The following is a 23,656-nucleotide window of genomic DNA, read 5'->3' as shown; positions in this document are numbered from 1 at the left end:
TTATTTTAATGGTTTTTATTGTAAAAAATGTGTTTTTATTTTATTTATTTATTTTTTACTTTTTTATTTTAAAATGTAGCTAAATGTTTGACAAACTTCTGACATGTCATAGTGACATGTCAGAAGTTGGTATTGGTGGGGGTCCAAGCACGGAGACCCCCACCAATCGCTAGAACAAAGCAGCTGAAGCGTGTGAGTGCTCAGCCGCTTAGTTTCTGTTCGGATTTTTGAGTATGGGCTCATAGACTTTCTAATGAGTCCGTACACGATACATTTATTTCCGGAAAAAGCCGAACAGACACGAAGCGGCTGAGCGCTCACACGAACGCTTCAGCTGATCGTTCTAGCGATTTGTGGGGTTCTCAGTGCTCGGACCCCACCGATCCAAACTTCTGACATGTCACTATGACATGTCAGAAGTTTGTCGAACGTTTAGCTACACTTTAAAGAGGCTCTGTCACCAGATTTTGCAACCCCTATCTGCTATTGCAGCAGATAGGCGCTGCAATGTAGATTACAGTAACGTTTTTATTTTTAAAAAACGAGCATTTTTGGCCAAGTTATGACCATTTTCGTATTTATGCAAATGAGGCTTGCAAAAGTACAACTGGGCGTGTTGAAAAGTAAAAGTACAACTGGGCGTGTATTATGTGCGTACATCGGGGCGTGTTTACTACTTTTACTAGCTGGGCGTTCTGATGAGAAGTATCATCCACTTCTCTTCAGAACGCCCAGCTTCTGGCAGTGCAGATCTGTGACGTCACTCACAGGTCCTGCATCGTGTCGGCACCAGAGGCTACAGTTGATTCTGCAGCAGCATCAGCATTTGCAGGTAAGTAGCTACATCGACTTACCTGCAAACGCCGATGCTGCTGCAGAATCATCTGTAGCCTCTGGTGCCGATGTGTCCTCGCTCGTCTGACACGATGCAGGACCTGTGAGTGACGTCACAGCGTGATCTCTCGAGAACACGGCTGTGTCTGCACTGCCAGAAGCTGGGCGTTCTGAAGAGAAGTGGATGATACTTCTATACACAACGCCCAGCTAGTAAAAGTATTAAACACGCCCCGATGTACGCACATAATACACGCCCAGTTGTACTTTTACTTTTCAACACGCCCAGTTGTACTTTTGCAAGCCTCATTAGCCTGTGTACTGATGGTACACAGGCAGTTTTTAGGAAATACTTAGGCTTTGTTCACATCTGCATTAGGGCTCCGTTTCGACTTTCTTTTGGAGCTTTCCGTCGGAATGGAGCCCTGACTGACACAAACTGAAACCAGAGACAGATCCGGTGCCAATGGTTTCCGTTTGTCTCAGTTGTGCAAGTGTTCCGTAATTTTTACAGAATCAATAGCGTAGTCGACTACGCTATTGATTCCGGCAAAACGACGGGTCCGGTTCACAACAGAGACAAACGGAAACCATTGGCACCGGATCTGTCAACATTGAAATCAATGGTGATGGAAACGGAAGCCTCTGGTTTCCATCTCTGTCAGTTTCTATCTGTTCAGGGTCCCGTTCTGATGGAAAGCTCAGACGGAACGTCAGAACGGGACCCCAATGCAGATGTGAACAAAGCCTTAAAGGGGTTAGCCACGATCGGGCAATAAAGGCAATAAAGAAAGCCCTAATGAATTGTCATGAGGGTAAATAATATATGATTTATGTAGCCTCTCTAACCTACTATAGTCCAGTAGCAGTGCTCTTGCTGCAGGCTTGTGTGGGCGGGACATGTTAAAAATGAAAGTAAAAATCAACGCATGCATGATTCCCAGCACAGCACATCCTTCTCTGCCTGTAATCTTGTGAGAAGAATGCCTCAGTCAGCGGCTACTTCACCTCCGCAATCACTGTACAGCTGTATAATAAAGCGTACCACACTGTACAACCAACAGTATAATAGAAATGATACAATTCCCCCTTTCCTATCTCTGAATAAAGGTGTGTGTGTGTGTGTGTGTGTGTATATATATGTACATTTACACACAAATAAAAAAAGTATATAATGTGCACACACACATCTATCTATCTATCTATCTATCTATCGATCGGTATGCGCTAATCGAAAATATGGTCAGACAGCCCTGGGGTCCTTCAATGGACCCTGGGCTGTCTTCCCATAAATGGTATGTCCCTCGATCGCATCACAGGTATTCCCTGTAATGCTGCGCTCAGCTTTGATCACAGCAATCAAGGGAATAGCGGTGATGAGAGGTTTCTCTGATCTCCGTCTTTAGAACGTGTCTGCGGCTGTGTAATAGTCATTGACCTGCTCCTGACTAAGTGCGTGCGCGCGGTCAGCATAAGGTGATGGGGCCGGCGCTGCACTAATGAGCAGTGGCGCAGTCACTGAAGACAGAACATGGGGGTGTTTTTCAGTGCGCCCGCCATGTTCTCCATCTAGTGCAGACCGCGTGCGCACACTTGCCAGGAGAGGGGCAATGGCTGTATTGCACAACCGCAGCCCCGCTCTAACAACATTCATGTGTTACTATACTAAGCTATGCGGCCAACGGATTCATACCCAAATTGGTTCAGAGTGCCTTCCACATGGATGAGTGGGCCCAGAGAATGCCATGAAAAGATTCCCCAGGCCATAATGCTGCCGCCACCAGCTTGTTTTCTTCCAGCAATGGTTGCCTGGGTGTTTGTTTTCTGATGTTTCTTGCTTGACATGCCAATGTCCATCCGTTCGATGAAGCAGAGAACCTGACTCATCGGAGAAGGAAACCTTTTGCCAGTCGGCGGTGGTTCAACTCCGATACGGTCATGCTAAGCTAAGACTTTTTTTTCCAATGCACCTTTGTTGGCATAGGAGCAGTGACCATCCGTCTGCTTCGGAGCCCCATACGCAGTAGGGTTCGCTGAACTGATGTTTTAGACACACGTCTGGTAGCCCCCTGGCTGATTTTCACGGTAGCGTGTTGTTCGGCCCTCGCGCACCTTCGTAGCCGACGTTTACCTTTCACATCAATGGCACGTGGTGCTCCACAGTTTCCACGTCGGTTATTCCCAATGGTGCCATTTGTCTACTCGCTATACACTTTCACCACAGGAGCACGCAAACAGTTCACAAACTGCGCTGTTTGAGAAATACTGCCACCCTTGGCCCGACAGCCAATAATCATCCCTTTTTGCAACTCTGATAAAGCGCCCCTTTTATCCATGGCAACGACGAGTGATATGTGTTCAGATAGGCTATCGCACACCTTCTATACCCACCAAGCCAGCCCACGACACATTACTTTCTACATGGGCTATGCGCTGTCCACGCTTATTGTCTGGCTGTGGCATCATTATTGTAAAACGTATATTTTATTTGTTGCATCGCGCTGTGAGGATTGAGTCTTCGATATTCATGAGCAGCCACTAAGCCCACCCACCTCTGCCCCTTTACTGCTGGTCGACCGTTTTCTACCAATGTTCTACTATGCCACAGCCAGACAGAAGTCTCACAATGCTGAAATCCTCATCTGTCCCTACCTTGTGCTATCCTTCACAGAGCGCACATCATAAAGGTGGTAGATTTACTTAGAATTTTAACGTGAGCAGATGTGTTCTACCTATGTGTTCTACCAAGAAATGGGCAATGCAACAGTAAATTGGTCCTAAATGAAGGCTTTGATTTGTAGCAGTATATGTATAACATGCTTTCCATTGTCTAATGTTCACATGGCACTCAAAAAATACTACGTGTTAGGCCCCATGCACACGAACGTAAAAACACCCATAATTACGGCACGTTTTTACGGGCCCGTAGACTTCTATTGGCCACGGGTACCTCACCGTATGCTTACGGGAAGGTGCCCGTGCCGTTGAAAAATATAGAACATTTCCTATTTCAGGCCGTAATTACGGTACGGGCAGGCCCATAGAAGTCTATGGGGCTCCCGTAATTACGGGTGACTACGTGTGTGCACCCGTAATTACGGGAGCGTTGCTAGGCGACGTCAATAAATAGTCATTGTCCAGCGTGCTGAACGAGTTAAACGATCGGCAGTAACTCTCAGCACCATGGACAGAAACTATCGATCACAATATAGATCAACCTGTAAAAAAAGAGACGTTCATACTTACCCAGAACTCCCTGCTTCTTCCTCCAGTCCGGCCTCCTGGGATGACGTTTCAGCCAATGTGACCGCTGCAGCCAATCACAGGCTGCAGCGGTCTCATGGACTGCCGCGTCATCCAGGGAGGTCGGGCTGGATGTCGAAAGAGGGAAGCGTCACCAACACAACAGCCGGGTAAGTATGAATTTATTTTACTTTTACTGCGGAAAGGGCTGTCCCTTCTCTCTATCCTGCACTGATAGAGAGAGAAGGGCTGCCGATTAGTGCAGTGCAATTTTGCAGAGAAAACGTGCCCGTAAATACGGGTGGAATACTGGTGACACCGGACCCGTATTTACGGGAGGGAAAAAATACGTTCGTGTACATGAGGCCTAAATGTGTCAAATATGCTAGCATTTTTGTAAAGTGCTTATTTTGCAAAGGGCGGTTTTAACACTTTTCTACCTGCTTTTTGAAACTTTTCTTGAAGCGTTTTTTTTTATCGCGTAACAAAGACTCATATTGACTATTATTAAATGCACGCCGTTTGAACAGGGCCTACGAGAATTACTTAATCTATGCATGTTACATGTATTTGATATAATCTATAAGCATTATGGCCTTTTGTATGTCATGGGTAAATGTTTTTTTTTTTTTTTAAATCTGTTGGAAACTATTAAAAATTAAATAATAACTTGACATGTTTTCCTATTTTGGACCCCACCAATCAGCATCATGCACTCCTCTCCATTCATTTAGACTGCACTAGCGATATAGATATATCGCTATGTGCAGCCTCATACACAAGCCCTAACATTACTAGTGTCCTGATAATGAATACACATGAAATCCAGCCATGTGTACTCAGAATCCTGACACTTCTGACTTTTTTTTTTGTGAGATTCCAGCAACGGATACGAAATCTCGCGAGATCTCAGTGCTAAACGAGATTTGGTTTCACTTGCCGGGATCTCAGAAAAAAAGATTCAGAAGTGTCAGGATTCTGAGTACACATGACGTCCAGGCTGGATTTCATGTGTATTTATTATCAGGACAATAGTAATGTTAGGGCTTGTGTATGAGGCTGCACATAGCGATATATCTATATCGCTAGTGCAGTGTAAATGAATGGAGAGGAGTGCATGATGCTGATTGGTCAGCGTCATGCACTCCTCTGTACAACGCCCACTTGGTCGAAAGTAAAAGTACGCCCACTTGGGCATTAAGAAAACTCATTAGCATAAACTTAAATCGCTCCTAACGTTGTGAAAAAAGATCGTTTTTTTTAAAATAAAAAGCATTACTGTCACCTACATTACAGCGCCCATCTCCTTATATAGGAAATAGGGCACTTATAATGTGGTGACAGTCTCTTTAATTAAAAAAAAAAAAAAGTGAAAAAAATGAAAAACCCACCTTTTCCCCATACAAAATGCTTTACTATTAAAAAACCAAAATAAAGTAAAAAAGTTACACATTTGGTATCGCCGCGTCCGTAACGACCCCGACTATAAATGTATTACATTATTTAACCCGCACGGTGAACGCCGTAAAATTTTTTATAAAAAAACTATGGAAAAATTGCTGTTTTCTGTGAATCCTGATTTTAAAAAAATGTGATAAAAAGTGATCAAAAAGTCGCATCTACTCAAAAATTGTACCAATAAAAACTACAAGTCTTCCCGCAAAAAAAAAGCCCTCATATAACCGCATCGGTGAAAAAATAAAAACGTTACGGCTCTTCAAATATGGAGACACAAAAACAAATAATTTTGAAAAAAAAGCGTTTTTACTGTGTAAAAGTAGTAAAACATACAAAAACTATACAAATTTGGTATCGTTGCAATCGTAACAACCTGCTGAATAAAGTTATTGTGTTATTTATATCACACGGTAAACGCCATTGATTTAAGACGCGAAAAAGAGTGGCGCAATTTCAAGTTTTTTTGTATTCCCCCCCCCCCCCCAAAAAAAGTTAATAAGTTAATCAATAAATATGTCCCCCATAATGGTGCTATTAAAAAGTACAACTTGTCCCGCAAAAAACAAGACCTTATACAGCTATGTCGACGCAAAAATAAAAAGGTTATAGCTCTTGGAATGCGACGATGGAAAAACGTAAAAAATGGCTTGGTCATTAAGGTCTAAAATAGGCTGGTCATTAAGGGGTTAAATTGACTTGTATGTTTATTTTATTTTAACTTTTTAAGATACAGCTTCTATATATCCTGCATACATAGAAGCTGCATCGTTCCATCAAAGCAAATTCTGTCAGGTCAGCTGCACTGATGGCTCAGCTGAAAGCTGGTCCTGTGTGTCTCTGACACACAGGATCCAGTGTGTCATAGACCCGCAGGTCCAGCTCTTAGGCCTCATGCACACGACCGTAAAAAATTACTTAATTGCGGACTGTAATCCGGTCTGCAATTACGGACCCATTCAGTTCTACATGGCACCATTTATTGTACTGGGAAACTGGGTGGGGTTTACAAGAAAAAAAAACTGCCATTGATCCATTGTTTTTTGAGTTTTGTTTTTACGTGTCTTACCGTGCAATAAAAACGACGTGAACTTTATTATGTGGGTTAGTTCAATTACGGCAATACCAAATTTCTATATATATATTTTTATTTTTTTTTAATGTTTTACTACTTTTACAAGGAAATCAATAATTTTGTTTTGTCGCCATATTCTGAGAGACATTTTTTTAACCACTCTTGTTTTTTATCGCAGTTTTTGGAGCTATTTTTCAATGGAGTCAATGAAAAACACCTCAAAACGTCCCAAGAAGTGTCCGTCCTGCACTTCTTTTCAAGAGCCCTCATTTTACGCGCCGTATTTTGACAGCGTAAAAGTGTAAAATAAAGGCTCGTGGGAACAGAACATCGTAATTCCCATTGAAAGCAATGGGCAGATCTTTGTAGGCGTAGTAGGGCCTTTTTTTCAGGCGTAATTCGAGGCGTAAAACGGCCAAATTACGTCTGGAAAAACTGCGTGTGAACATACCCTTATATTTTTCTGTCAATTGAGTGGTGTTTAGTGCTTGTATTTTGTGGCGCAAGCAGTAGTTTTTATTGGTACCATTTTGGCATGCATAAGACTTTTAATTCTATTTTTGTGGGAGACGAGGTGACCCAAAAAAATCCATTCTGGCATTTTATATTTATTTTTATATTTTTCTTTAGTCCTCCTAGGGTACTTGAACCAGGGTCTAGCTGGGCTTAATAGGATCAGAAAGATGGCAGACCTGGGGGCTTTTATTAGGTCGCATGACAACCATTGGCATCCTGGGATTGTGTCGCTGGGGGGGCGTTCGGGACGACATAAGGGACGACATAAGGGTCCACTCCCCCTCTTTCTAATGGCTTAGATGCTGCAGTCGGTATTGTCCGGGGCATTTAAAGGGGCTTTCCGGAAGCAAAAAATTACTTTTAGTTAAAACAATGGAAAAAATATAACTTTGTAATGTACTTACGTTTGATTTGATGAATGTAGCGTCGTATCCCCTCTTCCGTCACGTGACCGGTTGGTAATGTAAAATTTGCAATTCCTGTGTCGACCCGTCCATTCGCTCTGCTACCTAACTTCCGGTTTCCGGCTTTCACAATGTACGGTTACGTCACAAATGACTTAACTGTACCGCGTGTTTCCCCATCTGCTTAGAGCATTTGTGGTTGACACAATCCACCACGCATGCTCTGTTAAATGATATGGCTGGGTCTTCAGCAGCCGTGTATGTTCCATTGCGCATGAGCAAAATTTAACTATGTGGTGTCGGTGTGTAGTGTGACGGCCATGTCTTCCGTCGCTCGCTCTCTCCTTCTCCTCACAGTGCGGCGCGCATGTGAGGAGGATGTTTTTTTGCTCACTGTAGGAGCGGAATCCATATATGGTCACAGTGACGTTATGGACTTCTGAAGTGGAATCCCCGGCTATGTGGCCGGGGATTCCGCTCCAGGAGAAGTCTCTGCCTTCACTGTCCATATATGGACACAGTGACGTGAGGGACTTCAGAAGCGGAATCCCTGGCGATGTGGCCGGGGATTCCGCTCCAGGAGAAATCCCTCACTTCACTGTCCATATATGGACACAGTGACGTCAGGGACTTCTGAAGCGGATTCACCAGCGATTTGACCGGGGATTCCACTCCAGGAGAAGTCCCTCACTTCACTGTCCATATATGGACAGTGAAGTAAGGGATTTCTCAGAGAGCCGTCCCCTACAGGAAAGTAGGGCTGTGTGGCATTACCTACAGGGGGGCTGTGTGGCATTACCTACAGGGGGGCTGTGTGGCATTACCTACAGGGGGGCTGGGCTGTGTGGCATTACCTACGGGGGGGGGGGGGGGCTGTGTGGCATTACCTACGGGGGGGGGGGCTGTGTGGCATTACCTACGGGGGGGGGGCTGTGTGGCATTACCTACAGGGGGGGGGGGCTGTGTGGCATTACCTACAGGGGGGGGGGCTGTGTGGCACTACCACCAGGGGGGGTGCTGTGTGGCACTACCACCAGGGGGGGGGCTGTGTGGCACTACCAACAGGGGGGGCTGTGTGGCACTACCAACAGGGGGTGCTGTGTGACACTACCTACAGGGGGACAAACATTATTAGAGGCAAATTTTTTTATAAAAAATAATAAATTATAAAAATATAACCTGGTCATTAAGACCCTTTCAGGCCTGGTAATGGGTTAACAGTTGGACAAACCCCTTTACAGGGGTTTTCTCACAAAAGACATGGGATAGGGGATACATATGTCATCGCTCGGGGTCTGCCTGCTGGGACCCCCAGCGATGAGGAGAACGGAGAACCGAAAGTCCCTCCCAAGTGCTTGAGAATGGAGCGCATGCTCGGCCGTGCTCTTCATTTTTACCGGGCTTCCAGGACCACAGAACACGTCCGTAATAAGACATGTCTGTTCTTTCTGCGGTCCAGGCACCTGGGCCATGCATGGACCTTGGAAACCACGGTCGTGTGCATGGGGCCGCAATTCTCCCGTGGATTTTCGGGGGAAATGCGCCCACAAAAGCACGTTCGTGTGCATGGGGCCTTACATACATTTATAGTAAATTATGTAAAAAAAGAAAAGTTTTACCATTGTTTGGAGTAGTGTTTGCTTCACTGAAAGGCCCTGTTCACGCAGATTTTTTTTCAGGCAGATTTTGATCTGCCTGCACGCCGTTTGCCACATTTTTCGCCCGCGGCCATTGAGCGCCACGGGCAAAAACGCTATGAAATAAGCTTTATTTGCCTTCCATTGATGTCAGAGGAGTAAACACCCGAAGATAGGGCATGTCGCTTCTTTTTCCCCTCAATGGCCGCGTGGCAAACGGCGTGCAGGCAGGTCAAAATCTGCCTCCAAATTCAGGACAGAATTTTGATGCAGATTTTTCTGCCAGCAAAAACACTCAGTGAATACAGGATCTCTTGGAACAGATCCAGCAGCAGGTGAGGAAAATGTGCAGACTGGATTGTGTGTACCAAGATGTCTGATTTTGGTGGAGTGGGCAGACTTACATTTATCAGGCTGTGACCGTGCCTTTTTAAATAGCGACCGTGCCATTTAAATCGTTAGAAAGAGGGGGGCGACCCCCTCTAGCAGCTCATCGCGCCCACAGCATTGCAATTGCGGGATGGTGATGGCTGCCTGGGGGCATAATGAAGGCCCCCAGGTCCGCCATCTTTGTTCTCTCCTACTAAGCCCTGCCTCTGGCAGGGCAGCCTGTCAGAAAGACGATATACTGCAATACATTAGTATTGCAGTATATCGTGCAAGCGATTCAACGATCGCTGGTTGAAGTCCTCTTGAGGGACTAGTATAAAAAAGTTAAAATTTGTAGAATAAAGTTGTTGTTTCTTGTGTATAATAAAAATGAAACATTAAAAGTTCAAACAACCCCCTTTTTCCATTATTCCCCTTAGAGCATAGTAAAAAAATAAATAAATCAACATAATTGGTATCTCCGCATCCGTAAAAGTGTGTGTGTGTGTGTGTCCCCCCTTCCCGACATCTGCCGTATGTATCTGATGCTGTCGGGCAGGGCTCCCCGCAAAGCGCAGTACATTTACGTTGCGGTGATAGTGCGGGCTCAGGAGCTGGCACCCTGATGTAACGGCCAGGACCGGAGCTAGCATCCAATCCGGATGATTAACCCCTCAGATGCGTTCAATACCTTATTCAAAATCCCTTTTACCTTGTACAAATCTCCCACTTTACCAGCACCAAAGCAACCCCAGACCATCACATTACCTCCACCATACTTGACAGATGGCGTCAGGCACTCTTCCAGCATCTTTTCAGTTGTTCTGTGTCTCACAAATGTACTTCTGTGTGATCCAAACACCTCAAACTTCGATTCGTCTGTCCGTAACACTTTTTTCCTATCTTCCTCTGTCCAATGTCTGTGTGCTTTTGCCCATATAAATGTTTTCCTTTTATTAGCCGGTCTCAGATATGGCTTTTTCTTTGCCACTCTGCCCTGAAAGCCAGCATCCCGGAGTCGCCTCTTCACTGTAGACATTGACACTGGCGTTTTGCGGGTACTATTTAATGAAGCTGCCAGTTGAGGACCTGTGAGGCGTCGATTTCTCAAACTAGAGACTCTAATGTACTTGTCTTGTTGCTCAGTTGTGCAGCGGGGCCTCCCACTTCTCTTTCTACTCTGGTTAGAGCCTGTTTGTGCTGTCCTCTTGTAGGAAATCTTCAGTTTCTTGGCAATTTCTCGCATGGAATAGCCTTTATTTCTAAGAACAAAAATAGACTGTCGAGTTCACATGAACGCTCTCTTTTTCTAGCCATTTTGAGAGTTTAATCGAACCCACAAATGTAATGCTCCAGATTCTCAACTAGCTCAAAGGAAGGTCAGTTTTATAGCTCCTCTAAACAGCAAAACTGTTTACAGCGGTGCTAACATAATTGCACAAGGGTTTTCAAGTGTTTTCTAATCATCCATTAGCCTTCTAACACCGTTAGCAAACACAATGTACCATTAGAACACTGGAGTGATGGTTGCTGGAAATGGGCCTCTATACACCTATGTAGATATTGCATTAAAAACCAGACGTTTGCAGCTAGAATAGTCATTTAGCACATTAACTATCTATAGAGTGTATTTCTGATTAATTTAATGTTATCTTCATTGAAAAAAACGGTGCTTTTCTTTCAAAAATAAGGAAATTTCTAAGTGACCCTAAACTTTTAAACGGTACTGTATCAGCTGGAAGCGAGGGTGCCCGTATTATACCAGGACAACACTTCCCAGGAAAATTCTCCAAATTGCAAAGGTGCGTCATGTGGACTAAAAGCGGGATAAGAAAGGACATTTATCAGTGCGACACTGGCCTGTGCAGAAAGGATTGCTTCACAGCGTAAGGCCTCATGCACACGACCGTAGCCATGTGCACGGCTGTGATTTTCTGGTCGGCCGGGGGCGGTGTCACCCGCGATCCTCCCGCAAATTGCGGGCCGTGCACATGGCCGAGTCCATTATTTTCTGTGAGCCTGGACCGCAGAAGGCAGCCGCAATAAGACGTGTCCCTTCTTTCTGTGATCCAGGCTGCTGGGCCATGCACGGACCGTGGAAACCATGGATTTTCGGGGGAATTTGCGGCCGCAAAAGCACGTTCATGTGCATGGGGCCTAACAAATATTTATGGATTATTTTGTTTACCCCATTATTATTCCATCTGACTATGCCCCTGATGTAGTCTGCCCAGCTCACATATGCCCCACATTATAAACTGAAATACCAGTAAAACTCCAAAAAAACTACTACCAAGCAAAATCCATGCTCCAAAAGCTAAATGGCGCTCCTTCCTTTCTGAGACCTACAGTGTGCCCAAACAGCAGTTTACTTCCACATATATGGTATCGCCATACCTGGGAGAATCCTTTTAACAATTTTTGGGGTGTGTGTCTCCTGTGGCATTAGCTGGGCATGACATATATTTCCCAATGAAATGTCACATCTAGGGAAAAGATGCTTACTACACCCCTTAATAAATGCCTTGAGGGGTGTAGTTTCCAAAATGGGGTCACTTCTCAGGGGTTTCTTTTATTATTTTACATCAGAGCCCTGCAATTGTGAACCAATACTGTGTAAGTTGCCAAATTAGGCCTCAATTTCGCATGGTACTCTCTGACTCCTGAGCTTGGTCGAATGTCCAGGCAAAACATTAGGGCCACATGTAAGGTGTTTCTAAAACTGGGAAACACAGCATAATAGTTAGAGAGCTGTCTTGTTATGGTGGCACAAGCTGGGCACCACACCACATATTGGCATATCTATGGAAAAAATAAAATTTTCACTCTGCAACATCGAGTGCACACTAATTTCTGAAAAACACCTGCAGGGTTATAATGCTAGCTACACCCCTAGGTAAATACCTTGAGGAGTGTAGTTTCCAAAAGGGGGTCAGTTGTGGCGGGTTTCCACTCTTTTGGTCCCACAGGGGCTTTGCAAATGCGACATACAACCAGAAACCAATCCATCAAAATCTGTGCTCTAAAAGCCAAATGGCACTCCTTCCCTTCTGTTTGCTCAAACAGCAGTTTATGACCTCATATGGGGTATTGCCGTATTCAGGAGAAATTGCTTTACAAACGTTGTGGTTCTTTTTTTTTCCCCTTTTATTTATTGAGGAAATTATTATTTTTTTAGCTAAAGCTACTTCTTATTGAAGAAAAAGGATTTTTTTTTTTTTTTTTTCACTGCCCAATCCTAATAAAATCTATGAAACATCTGTGGGGTCAAAATGCTCACTACACCCGAAGATTAATTCCTCAAGGGTTGTAGTTTCATGAATGGAGTCACTTTTGGCCAGTTTCCACTGTACTGGTTCTTTAGGTTCTTTGCAAAAGCAACAGGGTTCCAAGAAATCAATCCAGCAAAATCTGTACTCCAAATGGCGCTCCTTCCCTTCTGATCCTTGCCGTTGGCCCAAACAGCCGTTTATGACCACATATGGGGTATTGCTGTCTTCCAGAGAAGTTGTTGAGGTTAATTTTTTTCCTTTTATTTGTTGAGAAAATGAAAAATGTTGAGCTAAAGCTGCGTCTTATTGAACTAAAAGGATTGTTTTTATTTTCACTACCCAATTCTAATCACATCTATAAAACCCCTGTCAGGTCAAAATGCTCACTACACCCATAGATGAATTCCTCAAGGGGTGTAGTTTCCAAAATGGGGTCACTTGTGGGAGGTTTCCACTGTTTTGTCCCATCGGGGGCTTTGCAAATGCGACGTGGCCTCCGCAAACCATTCCTGCTAAATTTTGAGCTCCAAATTCCAAATGGTGCTCTTTGCCTTCTAAGCCCTGCCGTGTGTCAAAACAGCTTTTTTTTACTGTTTTAATCGGGAGAAATTGCTTTACAAATTTTGCGGTGCTTTTTGTCCTTCAGTCCTTGTGGAAATGAGAGAAAATTAGCTAAACCTACATTTTGTTTGAAAGAATGTAGATTTTAATTTTCACGGCCTACTTCAAATAATTTCTGCAATAAACCTGTTGGGTCAAAATGCTCGCTATACCCCTTGATAACTTCCTTGAGAGGTCTAGTTTCCCAAATGTGGTCACTTTTGCGGGATTTCCACTGTTGGCACCGCAAGAGACCTTCAAACCTGACATGGTGCCTAAAATATATTCTAATAAAAAGGAGACCCAAAATCCACTAGGTGCTCCTTTGCTTCTGAGGCCTTTGCTTCAGTCCATTAACACACTAGAGCCACATGTGGGATATTTCTAAAAATTGCAGACTCTGGGCAATAAATATTGAGTTGCATTTGTCTGGTAAAATCTTCTGTGTTACAAAGAAATGGATTAAAAATGAATTTCTGCAAAAAAATAAATAAAAAAATAGTAAATTTCACCTCTACTTTGCTTTAACTCCTGTGATACGTCTAAAGGGTTAAGAAACTTTTTGAATACTTTGAGGGGAGAAACTTTTAGGCCTCATTCACACGGCAGTGTTTCCCGGCCGGGTGCCGGCCGTTCATGAATCGGCCGGCACCCGGCTGCATTAGGAATAATAGACCCCTAATGGGGCTATTCACATGACCGATTTTTTGACGGCCGGGAAAACCGGCCGTCAAAAAATAGGACATGCTCTATCTTCGGCCGGGTACCCGGCCGCCCGGCTAATACACGGCCATCACCGCTATGTGTCCCGAGTGATGGCCAGGTTTTCCGGCGCTTGCGCTCTATCTCCTCCTCCTCCTCAGCGCAGAGCGCATGTGAGGAGGAGGAGTTGATGCCATTCTGACGAATGGCATCGCTGTACACTGTGTGGCAGGGCCGGGGTGTACAGCAGGTGGAAGGGAGCGCTGCGCTGGCTCCCGTCCCCTGCTTGTTTTCCTGGCCCGGCGACACCTTCGATGGCGCCGCTAGTAGCAGCAGCTGCTGCGGCTGCTACTACTGTAGCGACGCCACTATAGCAGAGCAGGGAGGTATCTCTCCGCTCTTCTATGTGCTAGACGCACTTTAGCTCCTTGAAGGAGCGGAATCCCCGTGTTTTCGGGGATTCCGCTCCTGGACAGAGCGGTTGATGTCTCTGTCAATATCTGGGCAGTGACATCAGGGGAAACTCCTGAAGCGGAATCCCCAAACACATGGGGATTCCCCTTCAGGAGTTGCCGCTGATGTCACTGTCCAGATCTGCCCGGCACGGATGCAAAACTTATGCAAACCGGCCGGGCAGAATTGCCGATTTTACCGGCCGGCACTCTGGCTCGGGCGCGACCCGTTCGTGTGAATCCCGCCTTAAAATGGGGTGACTTTTTGGCGGTTTCTAATATATAAGGCCCTAAAAGCCGCTACATAACTGAACTGGCCCCTGTAAAAATAGCCTTTTGAAATTTTCTTGAAAATGTGAGAAATTGCAGCTAAAGTTCTAAGCCTTGTAACGTCCTAGAAAAATAAACAGATGTTCGAAAAACTATGCCAATCTAAAGTAGACATATGTGGATGTTAGTTAGCAATAATTTTGTGTGTTATAATTGCCTGTCTTACAAGCAGATACATTTAGATTTAGAAAAAAAAATGCAGTCAATTTTGGTGTTTTTCACAAATAAATATTGAATGCATCGAGCAAATTTTTCCATTAACATAAAGTCCAATGAGTCACGATAAAACAATCTCAGAATCGCTTGGATAGGTGAAAGCATTCGGACGCTATTACCACATAAAGTGAAACATGTCAGATTTGAAAAATGAGGCTCTGTCAGGAAAGTCAAAAGTGGCCAAAGCGGCAAGGGGATAAGCGGAATGTGCAAACCGTTCAAACATTACATTTTTTTTTTATATTACGGGTTGTAGTGATTAATTGGGATGCCTAAGATTTATATTTTTGTATGTTTTGACTTCTATGTGATCAATACTGTTTTTATTAAAATAATAGTGTTTTTTATCTTAAGTGTGCGGTTTTTGTTATAATGTTTTATTAAATAATGGAATGTTTTTGTACCAGAAGTAGACTTTTAAATTATTTTTTTTATAGTGCATTGGAATACCTATGTAAGTGCACATGTCATAACAGAGAGATTATCTTCGGACAGCCCAGTGCTCTCCTACGGTCCACCCCGCGTATCGCTGTGGTGGGTGATCGAAGGGCAAAGGGATCCCCCGTCACTTGTGATTCTGCATAAGCTATTGATCACGGCATCACTATGGTTTAACTGCCGGGATTGACGTTTTCTCTCATGCCACTGTGCCTATGCGATTACACAGCCATAAATTTACTGTATATAAATAGCTATACATTGACGCCAGATGGTGGTTGAAAAACACGTGCTAGAAATTAGTAATACTAAAATTCCCATTTGGGCTGTTCTTGCTACAGTAGGAATTGTCCAGGAAGAAGAGTGCAAAAAAAAAAGTCAGCAAGTAGTAATTTTTGCCCCAAACAACAAAAATGTTTTATTTCAAGTTATATATTTTCCTACAGCTGTTGATGAAACATATCTAGGCATAGCAAGGTTTACAGCGTTTACACATGCACACAACCGTATTCTGATATTATGTTTTCCGTTTTGCTTTGTGATACAGAAGCAGTGTTTGGTCAATGCAGGTATCCATGTGTTTTTATGTTCGTATTTCCGTACAGGGTCCAAAGCAATCACAAGTTTTGTGATTTAGTTTTTCTACAGAGATTATTTTATTGGTTATCTCCTTTAACCCCTTAAGGACACAGCCATTTTTTGATTTTCGTTTTTCACTTCCCGTCTTCCAAGTGGCATAACTTTTTTTATATTTTTCCGTCAATAGAGTGGTGTGAGGGCTTATATTTTGCGGGAGGAGTTGTAGCTTCTATTGGTAGCATTTTACATACCATATAATGTACTGGCAAGCTGGAAAAACAATATTTGCGTGCTGAAATGGAAAAAAAACTGATTCCTCCATTATTTTTTGGGTTTTGTTTTTGTCTTTCACCGTTTGGTAAAAACAACAACAACAACTTAACTTTATTCTGTGGCTCAATACAATTTCAGTGATATCAAATTTATATAATTTTTTTAAAATATATTTTACTAGTTTAATAAAAGACGACAACTTTTTGTTAAGAAAAAAAAATTGTTTTGTTTCACTACATTCTGAGAGCCGTAACTTTTTTTTATTTTTCCATGTATTGAGCGATGTGTGGGCTTTTTTTTGCGGGACGAGCTGTAGCTTTTGGTACCATTTTTATTATATTTTTTAAATTTGTTTTTATTATTTTTCCGTATAAAACAATAAAATAACAACATAAAGTCATCTCAGGTGACTTAGTGCATTTGAAAAGCATATACTGACTTGCAAGTCAGGCAGATAGGTACATTCAAATAATACAGTCTCTTTGCCTATATACAGAATGAGAGTTTATACATGTCGTTACCACATCTCCGTTGTGCTTATCTCGTCTCAGCAAGAGAATAATCGTGCACTCTAGCCCCCTTCTCGGCCACACAACCGTGGGCCATATTGCTCGGACACATAACTAAACATAAAAACCAAAATACTATCAGAAAATAAAACCTTCATCGCCGCCGCCTCTCTTGTATACCACGTGTCGTCCCCCCAGTCCTCCTTTCAGAAGTCTTTAACATCCATTCCCTGTCCCCAGCTGTCTACACTCCCCCCTTCTACACCCTATCCCAGGCATGAATGGAAGTCCTACAGCAGAGTATACCCAGTCAGCCTCCTCCTCTAATACCATGTAGTGGGTTGGAAGCAGGTATGTATTTTATCTTTTGCTCGTTGGGGTAGTAGAGAAATGAAGCCCTCCCAGATCTGAAAGAAAGTCTTAACCCTTTTCTCCTTCTGGTGTGAAGCCTCCACCCAATCCATCTTCATAAAGGATCGTTTTTCGAGGAAAACCTGAAGGTGCAGGGCCTGGGTGTGGTTCCACACCTGCAGTATCGCCTTCCTGCCTGCTGCTGCTGCCAATAAATGTAGGATGCGAAGTTCATGTCGGGTATGATCCTGTGTGCCTGTTTCCACATACCCCAGTATTGCCCATTGAGAGGTCAAAGCGAACTGACCCATCATGTTAGTCTTTGCGAAGTCTCCAACCCTCTCCCAGAACTCCCGAATGCGAGGGCACGCCCATAAGCAATGGTATAAGTTTGCCTCCGTCTCACCACACTTAAAACAGTCGGAGGTCTCATACAGTCCCATCCTGTGGCCACTTTGAGGTGTAATATATGCTCGATGGGCCACCTTGAGCCACATTTCCACATATCTTGCTGAGGGCAAGAGTTTGTACGCAAAGATTGTGGCCTGAAGTATAACCAAAGGGGTTAAAGTCGCATCGTCTGCCTCTTTTGGTACCATTTGTCGGTACATACGATTTTTTGATCACATTTTATAAAAAAAAAAAATTGGGAGTGAAGTTGATCAAAAAACTGATTTTGGTGGTTTACATTTTTGTTTTTTACGACGTTCACGTTTTTTTTTTAACTTTGAAATTTTTTCTATATATATTTTTTTAACTTCTAAAGGCTTTATTTCACTTCTTTTTACACATTATTAGTCACCCTAGGGGACTTAAACCAGCAATCTATCCGTGTGTTTGGTGCAACATTCAAAACACTTTTTTTTTTTTTTTAATTATTACTTTTTGAGATACAGCTGCTTTGTATCCTGTATTAAGAGCAACTGCACCGTGCACTAAGACCTACATTCGTCAGGTCTGCGGGACTGACCGTTCAGTGAAAGCGGGTCTTTGACAAACAGGATCCACCTGTAATTGATCACATCTAAGTTATGAACTTAGATGTGATCAATAGGACCCACTGACGCTGAACCCGTCCGTAACCTGACCGATACAGGTTTCAGCCCTAGATACAGCTTTTCTGTATACAAAATACAAAGCAGCTGGATCTCAAAGTAAAAGGAAAAAAAGTATTTTGAATGTTGTACCAATCACGCTGATAGACATTTTTATAAAAACAAAAACAAAAAAAACTTCAAAGGTGCACATAGGCTTTAAATCGTTTTGTTTTACAGCTCGGACGGTCTACAGGCTTAGGCAATAGGTAATAAACGCTGCGTATGTTTGTTTCTTCACAAGGACTGCTGGATTCTGTGGTTTCACTCATTTCAGATGTACAGCTGGACTACTCCCTCAATTCCACTCTCCAGTAACCTTTAAGGATGGTAACCGCATAGAGCGGCATCGCACAATTACTTATTGCAATAAAAGGTTTTATTATACTAGAAAGATTAAGATCAAATCAAGCTGTAAATTTTTTTTTCTATTCTGCTTGCGCAGTGTCTAGTACGACTCTGGGATTTGCTGTTTTTGCTTCTTAGGACTGTACCAAAATGTACCTTCTTTGGCCCAGTGGGGAAAGTGTGCGAAGTTGTCTTTTAAACCGCTATTTTAAATCAATCTGCTCTGTATCCTAAAGCTGTTCAAAATAATTTAGTGCCATTCCTTATTTAGAGATACTGAATCTTTTTTTTTTTTTATTGTACCAAAGTCCCCAGTCAGACTGGCCTACCAAAATACCAGTGGATCTCGATAGTTGGCCATGGTTTTGATACTGTAATGAGCCCAATGATCCAACAGAAGATAATCATATTTGGCACTTGACAATTCTTACAGAATGGATTCATAAATAACCTTTTGAAATGTTAATGTGCACATTAAACAGGTTACAATGCATTTAAAGTGGACAAGCATGTGTTTTGTATTTATTTATTGATTGTGCAACATTAGTTTCATTTTCTCTGGGTGGTCCATGGTACTGGAGTCCAATAGTGCCGAACTGTATGTCTAGCTCAATGCTGAGCAGTATATAACAATTAGAGGATCCACGTTTACTCTTTTTCTCACATAAGAAGAATGTTCCAAACAAAATCTTCTAATGGTTCAAAGAAATGTAGGACTTTATTTTCAATCACCACTTTCCTCCAATGCTTAATGTCCATTAATTTTAGAAAGGTCTACCCATATAGGGGAATAGACCAGAAAGTTAAAACAAGAATAAGCTTGTGTTCATCCCTAAACTGTTGCTCCTCCTTTGTCACTTTTTTTTTTTTTTCCTCCTCCCTTGCTTTTTGTCAGGCTTTCCAAGTTGCACCTCTTCCAACGTCCATTTTCAAGAGCAGGGTTGTATGTTTTCTGTATGTGTGTGTGTGTGTGTATATATGTGTGTATATATATATATATATATATAGATTTATTTTTTTATAAGGGAATTCCTACCTTATTTGCCCATAACCTATATACAAGGATGCTGCTTGAGAAGGGTCACAAAACGGCACATGTCCCTTTTCATGTGTGTGTCTGTTTTTTTTGTATTTTTCCTTTTTTGTTTTATTTTCATTTATACTATTATTTCCAGAATAACAAAAAGTTTATTTGACGCCTAAGGCTGGAGATCAACTGCAAATTAAAGTGGCATGTGGATAGTAAAATTTTCCTTAGTCCCTATGGATGTTAAAATGGTTTAAACTTTCGCAACTTCTTTTTACTCAAAGGGAATGGTTGAAGTTACGTTGCGACTGTGATTTTACCACTTAGGCCCCATGCACATGACCGTAATTGCCATATCGCCACGGATGTGTGTCAGTGCCGTAAAAATGTTCTGAAAATTATGGACATGCCCGTTCTTTTTCATTTTACGGGCTGTGCTCCCATACTTTGTATAGGAGCACGGCCTGAAAATGCGGGTAGCAGTAGGCCGGCCCTTCCCGCATCGCGGACCGAGATTATGGGCATGTCCGTGTGCATGGAGCCTTAGTCTCTGGTTTCAGCCTTTTTCTGAAATCTTGCCTTTTTGCTTAATTTTTCTTTCTATAAGATTAGTAATGTTATTTTTCCATCTCTAAATTAGGGTACCCTATTTTTAAAACTGGATGAGTATGAATTCACAGCAGAGAATGGCAGTGGGCACCGACAAGGAATTAAGTGACCTTCTGGATTTTAGCATGGTAAGCAGTTTAAGTTCAAAACTGATGTCCCTCTTAACTATTAATGTGTGTTCTTGCTCTTCATCTCTCACGTTAGTACAGATTATAGTAATAAAACAATAGCGTACAGAAGCGTACATGTTTCCTAATTGCAAGCATGCAATGCTTTGTGCCATTCAAATATGTATCTATTTCAGTGTTTCTGGTTCCATCCACATTAATACAAATGTTGTGCAATGTAGGGCTAGGCGATTTTTGCTAAAAAATAAAATTTGATATTTTCCTACACTAGGGATGATTTTTGATTTGAATCTTGATTGATTGTCTTATTTTTTTCCGTTTTATTTAACAGTAATACCAAGAGATAATTTAATAAATTATTTTCTTTATATAAATAACTTTTTAACATATATTGCTAGAATAATTTGTACGTAACTTCGCAACTTTTAACCTCTGCAAATACCTTTTTTTTTTTTAAATCAAAAATACATTATCTAAAATACATTCGGAAAAATGTATATCTAATTGATTATAACTTCTGTTTTCCCCGGCACGGAACAGTTTAACAGAACCTATAATCAATGACGCACTGCGTGCACTAACCTCTCTATCTGCTCGTCACCACCTCAGCTGGTCTCCAAAATCGCAGACGAGAGCAGTGTAAATTGCAGCAGTGCTAGGCAGATGGCGCCGAGCGCACACTCTGGGGCGAGATTACATTATATTGTCAGGTCTGAACAGGACCCTGTGCAGTACCGGCCCAACCATGGAGTTGTTGGATAAATGACATTGAGGCCGGATTCACACGACCGTGATTGGGCCGTGAAAAACACTCAGCCTGATTTCCCAGCCGACCATGGAACTTGTGATTGGAACTCCTGGCATCCGTCACTTAGGCTGCAGTCACATGACAGTGAAAAAAAATGGGCAATAAAATCTGATCAATTGCAACTTTTTCGTGTCTATTTTGCATCAGTGTGTCTCCAAATGGATTTAATTTGTCAGGTTTTTTTTTTCTTTTGTCTCAATCCCCTGAAAACACCACAGTGCCAATTTAGATAGCGCCGCAATGTCACTGTAGATCGCAGCACTGTAGCTGCCACTAGGAGCAGAATCCCTGGCCACAGGATGCCAACGCTCCGTCACTGAGATTCAGCTTCTAGTGGGAGCTACAGTGGCGCTATCTACAAGAAGGCGGGGGGGGGGTGCGTGATCTACAAGGGGGGGGGGGGAGTGCGCTATCTGCAAAGGGGATAGTATCTAGAGGGCGGTGTGGCTTTGTACTAGGAGTCTCTGCTTTCCCCATGGAACTGCTGTTCCATACTGTCATTTTGTGTAGTACAGAACTGCAGTTCCGGGGAAGCAGGGACAGAATGGGGCGCAGCTTGGCAGACCATGCAGTGACGAGCCGGCGGGGCGGAGCGGAGCCACTGAAGAATAGATTCAATGATTCTGTTAAAAAAACAGAATTGTCAGAGGCCTTGAGGGTGTATTAATCAAATAAATTTGATTATTCGCCAAGCCCTAGTGTAGTGTGAATATAGTGTGTTCTTTTTGTACTGTTTTTATTAGTTTGAATGCATGAGTAGCTGACTTATCAGTGTTTTTAGATTTTGTAAAATTTACACGGTTGACTTCTCTCTAGCCAGTTTCACAAGAGCATAAAACAATTTAGTCCTGAAACATGTTTTTAGTACGGGACAGTAGTCATGTGGGGAGGCAGGGACACCTAGCGTCATACATAACTATGATGCTAGTAGCCCGGCTTCCTGATCTGTTAGGTTCAGAAAATGCGGACCGAACACAGTCGTGGGCATAAGGCCTTAGTTCACACAAACGTTCGTATACGTTTACCTCTCTTCCGTCAGAGGAAGAGAGGATCGAAACATTAAACAGAAAGCAACGGTTTCCGTTAGAATTACCATTGATTTCAATGGTAATTCTTTTGTTTCAGCTGATTTCCGTTTGTCTCCATTCGCTAGGTTTCCGGTTTTGTCATGGAAACAAAAGTTCTGCACACTGCACTCTTGCTTCCATCAACAACAAAAAAAAGCGAAGCCTAGCGAACGGAGACAAATGGATAGCAACTGCAACAAAAGAATTACCATTGAAATACATGGTAATTCTAACAGAACCATTGCTTTCCATTAAGTCTTTCGATCCCCTCTTCCTCTGACGGAAGAGAGGTAAACTTATACTAACGGTAGCGTGAACTTAGCCTTACACGAATTTAAGTCAGATTTATAAAAATCAGATGCCAATCTGCTAAATGCTACTGTCTATATCAGCTTTCCATGACCATACTATAAAGGGGTTGTCCGAGATTTAACCCCTTCAGGACCCAGCCTGTTTTGGCCTTCAGGACACAGCCGATTTTTTTCAAATCGGACATGTTACTTTGTGGTAATAACATCGGAATGCTTTTACCTATCCAAGCGATTCTGAGATTTGTTTTCTCGTGACATGTACTTTATGTTAGTGAAAAAAATTTGGTCGATAATTTCAGTATTTATTTCTGAAAAACACCAACATTTAGAAAAAATTTTCATTTTTCTAAATTTAAACGTATCTACTTAAACAGATAGTAATACCACACAAAATAGTTACTAGTTAACATTTCCCATATGTCTACTTTATGTTTGCATCATTTTTTGAACGTTCTTTTATTTTTCTAGGACGTTACAAGGCTTAGAACTTTAGCAGCAATTTCTCATATTTTAAAGAAAATTTCAAAAGGCCATTTTTTCAGTGACCAGTTCAGTTTTGAAGTGGCTTTGAGGGCCTTATATATAAGAAAATCCCCAGAAGTCACCCTATTCTAAAAACTTCACCCCTTAAGGTATTTGAATCAGCATTCACAGTGTTTTAACCCTAAATAAAAATCTTACTTTTTTTTCTGAAAAAACATAAACATTTTTAATATTTACAAGGAATAACAAAGAAAATGCAACCCAATATTTGTAAAGCAATGTCTCCCGATTTACGGCAATACTCCATATTTAGTAATAAACTGCTGATTGGACCCACAGCAGGGCTCAGAAGGGAAGGAGCGCCATTTGGATTTTGGAGCACAGATTTTGCTGGAATGGTTTTCGGTGCCATGTCGCATTTGCAACGCCCTGGAGGGACCAAAACAGTGGAAACCCCCAAAGTTACCCCATTTTGGAAACACCCCTCAAGGAATTTTTCTAGGGGTATAGTGAACATTTAGATCCC

At 42.5% G+C, this 23,656-nt stretch overlaps 1 protein-coding gene across 8 annotated transcripts in view; it reads left to right on the top strand.

Moving 5' to 3' along the window:
• Nucleotides 1-23,656, top strand: part of TCF3 (transcription factor 3) — a 247,019-nt gene that overhangs the window by 26,350 nt on the left and 197,013 nt on the right. For all 8 annotated transcript variants that reach the window (XM_075863682.1, XM_075863689.1, XM_075863678.1 and 5 more), the window contains exon 2: nucleotides 20,365-20,461. In XM_075863682.1, coding sequence (XP_075719797.1) covers nucleotides 20,387-20,461 — 75 coding nt within the window. In that variant the 5' untranslated portion in view covers nucleotides 20,365-20,386. The remainder of the gene's footprint in view (nucleotides 1-20,364; nucleotides 20,462-23,656) is intronic.

Source organism: Rhinoderma darwinii, chromosome 1 (genome assembly GCF_050947455.1).
Source record: "Rhinoderma darwinii isolate aRhiDar2 chromosome 1, aRhiDar2.hap1, whole genome shotgun sequence".
Lineage (NCBI taxonomy): Eukaryota > Metazoa > Chordata > Amphibia > Anura > Rhinodermatidae > Rhinoderma > Rhinoderma darwinii.
This window is presented reverse-complemented; position numbering and strand designations above follow the sequence as displayed.